This window comes from Aquarana catesbeiana, linkage group LG01 (genome assembly GCF_042186555.1).
Source record: "Aquarana catesbeiana isolate 2022-GZ linkage group LG01, ASM4218655v1, whole genome shotgun sequence".
Lineage (NCBI taxonomy): Eukaryota > Metazoa > Chordata > Amphibia > Anura > Ranidae > Aquarana > Aquarana catesbeiana.
The window spans coordinates 316,784,702-316,797,685 of NC_133324.1; the positions used below are offsets into that span (position 1 = coordinate 316,784,702).

The 12,984-nt window shown below is 41.4% G+C and overlaps 1 protein-coding gene across 3 annotated transcripts in view; it reads right to left on the bottom strand.

Moving 5' to 3' along the window:
• MVK (mevalonate kinase) overlaps nucleotides 1-12,984 on the bottom strand; it is a 70,231-nt gene that overhangs the window by 17,807 nt on the left and 39,440 nt on the right. For all 3 annotated transcript variants that reach the window (XM_073629747.1, XM_073629738.1, XM_073629728.1), the window contains exon 9: nucleotides 4,228-4,344. In XM_073629747.1, coding sequence (XP_073485848.1) covers nucleotides 4,228-4,344 — 117 coding nt within the window. The remainder of the gene's footprint in view (nucleotides 1-4,227; nucleotides 4,345-12,984) is intronic.

Below are 12,984 nucleotides of genomic sequence, written 5' to 3' on the forward strand. Positions count from 1 at the left end.
GCGGCATGGGGTAGGTGTCAAATTTTGTAACTTTATTCAATTGTCGAAAATCGTTACAAAACCGCCAGCTCCCATCAGGTTTGGGCACTAGTACGATAGGACTGGACCAGTCACTCTGGGACTCCTCTATCACACCCAATTCCAGCATCCTTTGAACCTCCCCACGTATTGCCTCCCGTCGGGCCTCTGGTATTCTATAAGGTTTTAGTTTTACCCTTTCTCCTGGCGGGGTAATAATATCATGCTCTACGCCAGATGTTTCTCCCGGCAGCTCAGAGAAAATCTCTTTGTTGCGAAGTACAAACTCTTTAACCTCCTGTTTTTGGGGTTTCGATAAGGTGACTGCGATTCCAACCTCAGGAACAAAGCAATCAGACTGGACCGGTGACAAAGTCTCTGCAACTAGGGATTCCCTATCCCTCCAGGCTTTCAGCAGATTGACGTGATATACCTGTTCCAGCTTTCGCCTTCCTGGCTGTCTGACCCTATAGTTCACCTCGCTCAATTTTTCAAGAACTTCGTATGGACCTTGCCATTTGGCCATGAATTTGCTTTCAACCGTAGGGACTAGCACCAATACCTTATCCCCCGGGGAAAAAGTACGGGTCTTGGCCCCACGGTTGTACACTCTCTGCTGTGCTAACTGCGATTGGGCCAAATGTTCCTTTACGATTGGCATTACCTGTGCAATTCTATCTTGCATCAGGGCGACATGCTCAATCACACTCCTGTGGGGAGAACTCTCATTTTCCCAAGTTTCCTTGGCGATATCCAGCAGTCCTCTTGGGTGTCTCCCATAGAGTAACTCGAAGGGTGAGAAACCCGTAGAGGATTGGGGTACCTCCCTAATGGCAAACATCAAATAGGGTATTAGACAGTCCCAATTCTTTCCATCTCTATCCACCACCTTCTTTAACATTTGTTTTAGGGTTTTGTTGAATCTTTCAACCAACCCATCTGTTTGGGGGTGATACACAGACGTACGTAACTGTGTCACTTTGAACAACTTGCATAGTTCTTTCATAACTCGGGACATAAAAGGTGTACCTTGGTCCGTAAGCAGTTCCTTACAAATACCCACACGGCTAAAAACAAGTGATAGTTCTTTGGCTATGGTTTTGGCCGAGGTATTTCGAAGAGGAATCGCTTCCGGATAACGGGTGGCATAGTCCATTATAACCAAAATGTACTGATGCCCCCTAGCGGACTTCATTATCGGACCTACCAAATCCATTGCGATCCTCTCAAAGGGGATCTCAATGATAGGAAGAGGTACCAGCGGGTTACGGAAATGTGGCATAGGTGCCGACTTCTGACACACAGGGCAGGAGGAACAATAATTTTCTGTTTCCTTCATGACCCCAGGCCAATAGAATCTCTGCAATACTCTCTCTCTGGTTTTCTCTGTCCCCAGATGACCTCCAAGAATGTGCCCATGGGCCAATTCCAACACCAACTTCCTGTAAGGTTTGGGCACCACAAGTTGCTCAACGGTTTCTTCTGCCCTTTGAGCCACTCGATACAGTAGGTCCCTTTCCACAGTGAAGTACGGGTAAGTGCAAGTTTTTTCTGGGTTCACTAACTCGCCATCTATTTTCACCACATTTTCCCGTGCCTTTATTAGGGTGGGGTCTTTTAACTGTTCTGTGGCAAAATTTTCCCTGTGAACCTCAAGATCTGAAAATTCCACAGACGGCATGTTTTCATCTGAGGATGTTGGCTCCTCCCCATTTTCTCGAGTTTCCCCTGCCAATACCGACAAGGGAAATTCTGGAGAGTCCTCACCACTCTCAGAGGAATTCTGGTCATCATCTTTCTGGTCTATAGGGGCACCAGTGGGGGGCTCAGGACAATCCCAGAGTTCCCAGAACATTGGAAAATCCCTTCCCACAATGGCATCATGTGGTAAGTGAGACACTAACCCCACCTGATGAGAGAGGTTACCTTTGTGGGTCTCAAAAAACACTGAAGTTACAGGATACTCTCGGGTGTCCCCATGCACACAAATAACAGCCACCTTGTTATTCCCAGAGACCACTGTAGTAACTAATTCAGCCTTTATCAATGTCACCAGGCTACCTGAATCCAGCAACACATCCACATTTCTACCATTAATACACATTTTACATAAATGTTTCTCAGGTCCCCGAATGGCAGTACAAGCGACTGTCGCAAACATCGACTGACGTCTGTCCCTTATAAAGTCACATTGCATAGGTTCATCCACAACTGGGCAATTAGCTGAAATATGTCCCTCTTGCCGGCAGCGGTAGCAAATAATCTTTTTCGCTGCCTCTTGCGGCCTGGGCTTCCCGGGCTGCTCCCGCCAGACATTAGGTTGAACCCCCACCTTCTCACTCTCTCCACCCTCACCCCTTGGAGTCATCTTACCCGCCACGGGGAATGGTCTGGTCTTAGGGTGGAAAGTCCGTGAGTCCCTGGAAGAGGTGGTCAGGTTCTCTGTAGCCAAGTACCTCTCAACCAGATCCACAAGCTTATCTGCAGTTTCTGGGTCTCCATGGCTTACCCACTTTTGGATGGCAGTAGGAAGAGCTCTCAGGAAACGATCCATAACAACACGTTCTACAATGTTTGGTGCGGTCAAAGTCTCTGGCTGCAGCCACCTCCTGCTCAGGTGAATGAGATCATACATTTGAGACCTGGGGGGTTTTCCAAGCCGGAAAGTCCAGTTATGTACACGCTGAGCCCGGACGGCCAGGGTGACACCCAGCCGTGCCAATATTTCTGTTTTTAGCACCACATAGTCTTTTGCTTGGTCCGGCTCTAGGTCATAATAGGCTTTCTGCGATTCCCCTGTTAACAGAGGGGCCACAAGTCCAGCCCACTGCTCCTTAGGCCACTTTTCCCTTTCAGCAGTCCTTTCAAATGTGGTCAAAAACACCTCCGGATCATCCTCTCCAGTCATTTTTGTCAGTAAACGGCTCACACCAAAGGATGCAGTATTAGTGGAACCACTTGCCTCACTGGTCTGCGGCCGTTGCTGCATTAATGTCTCGATTTGTTGTTGGAGTCTCTGCTCTTGCTTTTGTAACAGCTCTATGAAGCGGGCCTCAGATTGCTGCTGGGCTTGTTGCTGAGCGTCCAGACTCTGCAGTTGAGCTTTCTGCTGAGCTTCCAGACTCTGCTGCAAAGTTGCATTTATCTGCTGCTGGCTTTGTTGTTGAGCTGCAAGGCTCTTTTGCAAACCTGCATTTGTCTGCTGCTGATTTGCATTTGCTAAAACCAGCTGTCTCAGTATCTCCTCCATGCTGGCCTTTAAAAAAAACTGCCCGCATTCTCCACCAACTGTGAGGGGTTAGCTCGGCAGCGGGTGTGTGTGACCCCCTGGATGGGTTCACCACACAAAATCAGGCACAGCAGACAGCTTGGTAGGTGAAACAAAAACAAAGGTGCGGTTTATTCAGACTAGATGCATTGAAAAATAACAGAAAAACAAAAAAAGAAACATGAAAAGAAATCCTGGTCAGCTTGACCGCTTACTACACACGCAGTGTCCCTAACTAACAACTGGGTGCAGCCTTGTGCTGCCCCAGACCCTATCTCTCTTTGAGAAGTTTTGCCACACAGGCGTTAACTCACCGCAAAGCTCAGATACCACACTCCCCAGTCTACACAATCACAGAACTGGTTCCAGGATGGAGCATCTCCCTAAGCCTGCTGGGGTGTTTTCTATAGGTCTTAATGAGCCCACTTACTTCAGCTGGGCTCATTAACTCTTCCCCTGCAGGACTCCCAGCACTCCCCCTAGTGGTATAAGTCAGCATAAAGCCTGAATCTAGGGCATACATATTTTCCATCCTGGATGCAACCAGGTGATTTTACCTGCCTGCTGTCACACTGTATAATTTACAATGATCCTGTTATAAATTATATATATATATATATATATATATATATATATATATATATATATATATATATATATATCAGAAAGTGAACAGTTAAACATTAGCAACTGCTTCTTGCAACATTGTATCAAGCACTGCAGGAAAGAATAACATATTTTGAGAAACAGAGTTATTACCATATTAATGAGTATAAAGTACACTGACATCTAGTGAGAGTTCTCAGTATTGCTGCCAATAATCCAGTCATCCCATCATCCCAATATTCAGTTTAGTCCGTCCCTTTAACTTTGTGCTACAGAAACCTTACTGATTTGTGCTACATATAACAAAAATATTGCTATCACCTCAGCTAGATTACCTCTAACACAGAATACTGGTCCATAGACAATCCTGAAGATGAAGCTTCTAGTGTGTGTTGGCACTCCTGAGAAATTGCATGTATTGATGACAGGACGGGTTCTATAATGCCTGGATACTGTAAGAAAAACAAATTGCACAATGTGAGTACCATATAACTTACTAATGATTGACCATTTTATTAGAGAAAATGTAACCAAAAAAAAAAAAAGGATACAATAGGATTTGTGTACTTCCTGTAAAATCTATTTATTGGAGTACATTGAGGGACACAAACATTCAGTTTTAGGTTACACTGCTGTCTACAGGAGGGTTGGAAATTGTCAAACCAAAAAATTGTGGGCCAGCCAAGTATTAATCCCCCTACACCTAGCATGCCTTGGTTTTGTGGTAAAGCAGCCCCAAGAGCATGATCATAATAAACACAGGTGTAACCTGTGTCCCTCGATGGACTTCAAGAAATAGACTTTATGGTAAATACGAAATTCTATTTTTCTCTCACCCATTGAGAGGCCAAAAGCAGTCCAACTAAATGAGTGGGCAACAGCAACAAATGTCTAAAAGGCCTGTAAAACAACAGAACTAGGGATGGCCTGCAGCTTAAAGTGGATGTAAACCCTCACATATACCCAGTGAAGTGGCTGGCCTCAGGTGATATACGAAGATGAAAAAATCCTCCTACATCAATTGTACCTGTTCATCTTCAGCTGTCTTTCCCTTACCTCCATTCAAAGTGCAGAATTTACACAGGATCGCTCAGCTCTGGAAAGCAGAGAGCTGAAGTTACATCAGTGGGCAGTATAGGCAGTGTTTATCTGGCGCTCCAGATGGAGTAATCCTTAGGGGTATGGTCTGTGGCTGTAATAGCTGGATGGTGATGTATCCATATAAAAGGGGTATAAAGGGTTAAAAGGAAGGCAGCCATCCTTCATAGTGTGTCCAGAACTCTGCCAGACATGTAAGGAAAAAACAGGGAGGGGGAGGCACCGACCTACGTGTAGTATTAAAATGATGACTTTAATAGGATAAGATTAAAAACACTTACAAGATGATAGAAGATGCATGCTTGTCAAAGTAAAGTGCAGTCCTGGCATTCCACATGGCTCTGTGGGTCCCACCGCTGTTCCGGATAGCTGGAAAGGATTGTGCAGCTGGCTGGAATAGATCACAGTGTTTCTCCAGGAGCAAAGGAACCAAGCAGCTCCAAACAGACCAGCATGGTCCGTGGAACAGGAAGTGATGTCACCGGCTTCTGATTGGACCTAGGCAGGGCTGGAATCTTGTCAATCAGGGCTGCAGTGATGAAAGGCTATGTGCTCGGAGCTGACTGCTTCTTCTATTGGCCTGTAGAAGGAGCAGTCAGCTCCGAGCATGTAACCTTTGCTGCTTGGTTCCTTTGCTCCTGGAGAAACACTGTGATCCATTCCAGCCAGCTGCTTACAGCAGAATAGCAGAAGGAACGAGGCAGTGGGCAGAAATAACACTTAGTGCTCTGGATTTAGACAAGCACACACTAAAGAGAGATATGCTTTGTTCATATTTCATGTCTGAGGTTTACAACCACTTTAAAGATGAGGCCAAAACATCCATCTGGTAAAACTGTAAGAACATGTGAACAGAAGACTAAGTAACAGTTTTACAGTTGCTTGATGCTGAACAGAGTTGCTCACAGATCTAGTAGGAGTGCGCCTGGCAGGAATGGGTGGAACCCACTCAATAAGACCATAATCTTTATTGATAGGCTGTCTGAGCCATTGAAAAATGGTGGGATGAGATGCAGGTTCCACTTTTTGGGGACCCTCAGTAATGACAAAAAAAGAAAAAAAAAAAAGACAGATTTCCTAATGGAAGACATAGCTGTAAGGTAGAGCGAGAGCATATCACCAGCACCCCATGGATCTCCAGAATGGGTACAAAGTTTTATTCAGCAATCACATCATTACAGCAAATAGCAAAGTTTCAGAGCCTCGCAGGGCCCCTTCTTCAGGCATGTGACCCCTGATGACATGCATGATGAAGGGATCTTGCGAGGCTTCAAAACATTGCTATTTGCTGTAACAATGTGATCGCTGAATAAAGCTTTGGATAGATCCATGGTGTGCTGGAGACATTCTCTCGCTCTGAGTATTCACGGTTCCAGCTGGTGGTCACTTCAGCACCCACTTATATGCACAGGCATGTCAACAGGAACGTGTGCATTGAGAGTAATACGTTGGAATAGTGATAAGGTAAACACACAGGTGCCAGCACCTTGGTGACACCCGAGGTGCAAAAGATAGGCAAAGTGTCAGGGCCAAATACTGGAAGTAAAAAGAGGACCCACAGAAAGCAAAAGAGTTGCTGATGCACTGAAAACTGGGGACATGGAATTATAAAGACGTTTAAGGGCCTTAAGGTGGAAAATGAGGCAGATGCCCCCTTTCGGTTTGGGAAGTCCTCAAAGACTTGGGCAATGATGGGAGGGGACTGGGAATAGAACTTTAGTATGTTGACCCCATAAACCATCCCCAGCATCCAGGATCTGAGACGTCAGTTGTCCAAGCAGTCATAAAGGCTAACAGATGCCCCCCACATTGTAAAGTAGGTTGCCCCCTAATGCCAAAGAGGATTTATCTGAGGGTTTGGAAAATTTTGAAAGTCCTGGGGGGGCAGGAGGCGGAGCCTAGCGGAGCAGACATGCATTGTTAGAGCTCCACACCGCTGAGGAGAGAAGAGAAGGACAAAGCGGAGCCTGCAGGCTCAAAAGGTATCCATTTTAACCTTTTTGCCCCAGGGAACAAACTGTGAAAGTTTGGGCAGGAAATATGGTACTGGGAGGAAACCGTGGCAGAAATAAAAATCACCTCACAAAGAGCTCACAGGCACTCACTGCAGCTGAAGCAGCTCCAGTCACCTCACAAGATACAGCATCAGGGCGCTCTCACAGACAGAAAAAGTCACAGCAAGACTCTCCATTTGAGTCAGATACAGAACAAATCCTCTCACAAACTTCTCCACAAGCCTCCTCAGTATCCCCAGTAATATTATTACAATTTGAAAAGATGCTTCATAAGGCTTTAAAACAAGCCTCAGACCAAATAACAAAAAGCCTAACCAAAGAAATAAGAGAGCTGGGAAACCGCACCGCAGCCTTAGAAATATAAATGGATGAAATTGAAATTTCAACCCAAGAAAATATAACAGAATTGGAACAATTAAAAAAAGAGAATTTAATACTTCAAACTAAGCTCGAAGATTATGAAAATAGAGCCAGACGTTCAAACTTGCGCATAAGGGGAATACCTGAAACTGTGACAGACCTGCAATCTACTATTACTGCTCTATTACAAGAACTAAAGCCAGATATCCCTATTGAACGTTTAGAACTGGACAGAGTACACAGAGCCCTCACAGCCAAAAAGAAAGATGGACCCCCACGTGATATAATCACAAAATTTTATTATTACAGAACGAAAGAACAAATACTAATTGCTGCAAGAGAAAAAAAGGAACTTAATTTTCAAGGACACAATTATCAAATTTTTGCTGACCTATCCCAACTTACTATTACTAAAAGACGATCCATGAAACCCCAACTAATGGAACTGCAACGCCACAACATTATGTATCAATGGGGCTTCCCCTTTTCAGTCAGATTTAACTACCAAGGAACAATTTACAGAAGCAGATCAGCAGATGAACTACAACAAACCCTTTTAAAATTAAATCTGACAGAACCCACAAGCAGCAACACTCCCACACGCAGAAGAATGGCATCATCTTCACCTTCAGGCAGCACCCAGAAAATTTCAGAACAAAATGGGAATCATCATTCTCACAAAAGAGGCTGTTATGCCACATCATCCATGGACCAAGAAGATTCAATGGACTGACATCCTAATTCCTGATATCTCTTCATTTATTATACTAAGAGATGGTTCTCTATAAAAAACCTGTATTTATAACTGAATGTAACTGCATTCTGATAGTCACACACTGTGTGGGATCATGTTACATTCCAGTTATATTTCTTATTACTTCTGATTCATATAGCCTTAGAATATATAAGTGAAATAAGGAAATTCTTGTTCAGTTATATATTATCAGGTAATAACAATAGATTTATTACTTTTTAGGACAAATATGTTCAATAATCCAGAAGTAATGGAAGCTTTTTCTTTCTTTTCTTAAAACAAATATATTATTACCTAACTAGTTCCTAGAATTATGTTTTTGTTTATTCTAATCTGAAGCAATACAACCTCAATTTTATGAGTTAACATATCTAAACAGTTACATATGAATAAAATATGTAATTGTTTACTCTAAAAGGGTTAAAATCCCAAAATAATTCAAACTATCTTCATCAATACCAAAGTTATTAACAGTACCTTTCTAACTGAATTATTTAGCCTAGGGCAAGACTAACCATATACAACCACCCTGGAATAAATAATTTCAACAAAAACTATATTCTGCACTCCAATTAATGAACATAGCACTTCTCTCCTGTAAGCGGAAGATCCGTGTACCCCCATTAGCCCTCCTCATTCTCCCAACCATATTATGTGGGAGTGTGACGAAGGCACTTATTCCCCTGAGAGAGATATTTATTCTCTTTCACGGGTAAATTGTGATTACTTGCAAAAAATAATTTATACAATGTATCATCTAATCTCATATGTTTTTTGTTTACTCTTTACTCCAGAATTCACTGGTTTCTTTTCTATCTATTCATCTCTTCAGTCCACACAGGTTGATCTGCGCAGTCAGCTCTGCATAACAAAAAGTAAGTCAAAACTATTTGATCTATTGCCATGGCACCACTGAATATATTTTCCCTGAATGTTCAGGGAATAAATGTCCCTCAAAAAAGGACCAAAGCCTTCCGTACTTTCCATAACAAGAAGGCTCACATAGTATGCCTCCAAGAAACACACTTCACCAAAGATTCTACTCCAAAATATATTTCTCCTTTTTATCAACAAATTTACACGGCTTCTGCCTGTACCAAGCAAAGGGGAACTCTAATTGCATTTCACCGATCCACACCATTCACCTTATCATCAGAAATTAAAGACCCAGAAGGTAGATACCTGATACTCATGGGTTATATAATGGATACAGCAATCACGGTGATTTCCTACTACGCTCCTAACAAACAACCTACACCATTCCTCTCACATATATTACAAGTGATTAATACACACAAAATAGGAACAGTGATAATGTGTGGGGATTCGAACCAGGTCCTTCTCCCATTTCTAGATAAATCACCTTTTACACCATCCAAAATAACCTCTAGATTACCTTTTTCTCAACTTCTTTCCAAATACAATCTGGTAGATTCATGGAGAGAAAGTAACCCAATGAAAAAGAAATTCACTTATTTCTCGCACCCTCATCAAACCTTCACCAGAATAGATCATATTTTTCTAACAATAGGAATGATACCAGAAATTATTGCATCAGATATAATTCCGATTCCGTGGTCTGACCATAATGCGGTATACACTACTATAGCCTCAGCCATACCAAAAGCGCATGACCCAACATGGTACTTACCGGACATAATGCTCAAACACCCACTACATCAGATGGCCATTGAACAAGCTTTAAAGGAATACATATCAATTAATAATACAACAGACATCTCCCCAATAACACTGTGGGAAGCTCATAAGCCTGTCTTGCGTGGTACAATACAAAGACAAATGGCACTATTTAAACGGGAACGCAAAAATCTAGCAAAAAAAATAGAACTCAATTTTAATGCAGCCTACATATCATTTCAAGATAATCCATCTCAGAGTACAAAATCTCATCTGGAAAAATCTAGATTGGAATACGATCTATTTCTCACTGAGTCAGTTGATAAATCCCTCAAACGCTCCAAACACAATTTCTACATGAATACAAACAAACCAGGTACATATTTGGCTCGGGTATTAAATTCAACTAACAAATCTTTCAAACCAATACGTTTGAAATTATCAAAAAATGTTTACACTTGTAATCCAGTTAAAATAGTCCATAAATTTCACTCACATCTCGCAACTTTATACAAGACAAACAATGAATTTAATCCTACAGAGGCTGTATCCTTCTTCTCAAAAATAACCTTACCTGAGTTATCTCAGAATCAAAAAAGCAGTTTGGATGAGCCTATAACTATAGATGAAGTTGCTAACGTCATAAAAGACCTAAAACTTAACAAAAGACCAGGCCCAGACGGCTACTCGGCTTTATACTATAAAACATTCTCAGAAATACTCTCTCCCATTCTCACTGAAACTTTTAACAAACTTCTAGATGGACATTCTTTTCGGCAAGAAACACTAAAATGGCAATTGTTTGTATGATCCCAAAACCCCTTTCTGATGATACTTCCTGTGTGAATTATCGGCCTATCTCTTTGTTAAACCTCGATATTAAATTATTAGCAAAAATAATAGCAAAACGCCTCAATAGCATTATAGGAAAATTAATACATAGAGATCAAGTAGGCTTCATGCCAAATAGACAGGCAGGCGATAATATACGCAGAGCAGTGTTATTGGCACATATTGCTAAAAAACGGAAAATCCCTTTATGTTTTCTATCTCTCGATATTAAGAGGGCATTTGACACAGTATCCTGGCAATATATGCAATATTCATTACAAAAATGGGGTTTTGGACCCCACTTTTTAACATGGATCAAAGCATTATATAATAAACCCAAAGCCTATATAAAATATGCTGGATACAAATCTGAAGCCTTTAATATCGAAAGAGGTAACCGACAGGGTTGCCCATTATCTCCCTTATTATTTGCCCTTATACTCGAACCCATGGCCCAATACATCAGAACAAACCAAACTATAACTGGCATTGAAGTAGGAGGTATTACACACAAATTATGTATATTTGCAGACGATATATTACTTTTTCTATCATCACCACAGGTCTCTGGTCCTAACTTAATACCAGCTCTTGATGGATTTGCAGCCCTATCCGGCCTTATGATTAATCCTAAGAAATGCCTAGTGCTTAATATTTCACTCACAAACATGGAATTGATCCCGGCTAGGGCTGCACTCCCATTCACATGGGCAGAAAAATCAATCCCATATCTTGGAATTCATTTAACAGCATCTCATTCTGACTTATTCTCAACCAATTATCCTCCTGTATTAAGACAGATCACAAATCTAATAAAACAATGGTCGCAACTTCCTTTATCCTGGATAGGGAAGATTAATGCAATCAAAATGACTATTCTACCCAAATTGCTTTATCTATTCAGAGTCCTCCCTATTCCAATTCCTTCCTATTTTTTGAGAATAGTACAAAAAAGAGCAACTTCGTTTATATGGGGCTCTTCTAAACCACGTATACCTATACACACACTACATCTTCCCAAAAATAAAGGAGGCCTGGGATACCCTAATTTTACTAACTACTACAGAGCAGCACATTTGGCCAGTCTGTCCAAATACCATGCAAAACAGGAAATCCCATTATGGGTATTTATAGAGGCTTCAGAAAATGACCCTCTATTAATATCAAATTTATTATGGCTTGATCCTAAAGACCGCTTTAAAATTCATAATCCCATAACTAACCACTTCTTATCTCTCTGGGATAAACTAAAAACCAAATATCAATTACAATCTCCACACAATCCTCTCCTTTCTTTTATCAGAAATCCGGCCTTTTATCCAGCATGGATCTACCCAAATTCTTTTAAAGCTTGGACAACATCAGGCATTCAGACACTAAATGACTTCATAGCATCTAAATCATTCCTTTCATTCCCATCGCTTAGAGAAAAATATGATCTACCAAACTCTGAGATATTTAGATATCTCCAAATCAAAAATTTCTATACACCATTCCTAAAGGGGGATACACCATTATCCCAATTATCCATTTTTGAATCAATCTGTACAAAAGATCCATTTGCTAAAGGTACAATTTCATCACTTTATAATCAATTATATGGAGTAGCAAATCTTAATAGACCCTCTTACGTTCAGAGGTGGGAGGAGGACCTGGGACGAACTTTAGAAGACACGGACTGGTCTAACATATGGCTCACATCTAAGTCATCTTCACCCAACATCTTAGCACTGGAGACAAATTATAAAGTCCTAACTCGCTGGTACCTTGTACCCGCTAGAGTGGCAAAATATTCACTTAATACCTCAGCTCTTTGTTTTCGAGGATGCCCAGAAATAGGCACATATTTACACATATGGTGGACGTGCCCAGTAATCCAAACCTTCTGGAAGGAAGTCTTCGTGATTGCATCTAAAATATTTTAAAAAATAATACAACCAGATCCATATTTAACTTTACTTAATCTAAAACCGGAATGGTTAACACTCTCTCAATTCAAACTTATGATCCAACTAATAACGGCTGCAAAACAAACAGTGGCCAAGGCACGGAAATCTCCTACATTGGTACTAGCAGAAGCAATTCACAGAATGAGTAATACAATGTCCCATGCTAAGATGGTAGCCATCGATCAAAATCAAATTCCAAAATTTGAAAAACTTTGGCATCCTTGGATAAAACAACAGTTCCTGTCAAACTTCAATGACTCTGTCCTGTTGCCATGGTAACAGATTAAATGACTTACAGAGACACCCATTCTAAGGCTTCAAAGAGAACTAAAAAGAATAATAAACTGACGAGCGGGACAACCTTGTGGACCATACCTCTACCTTTCAACCCTTTTTCTTCTTTCTCTTTCCTTTTCTCCACCTTACGATTAAAGCTCATTATCAGAA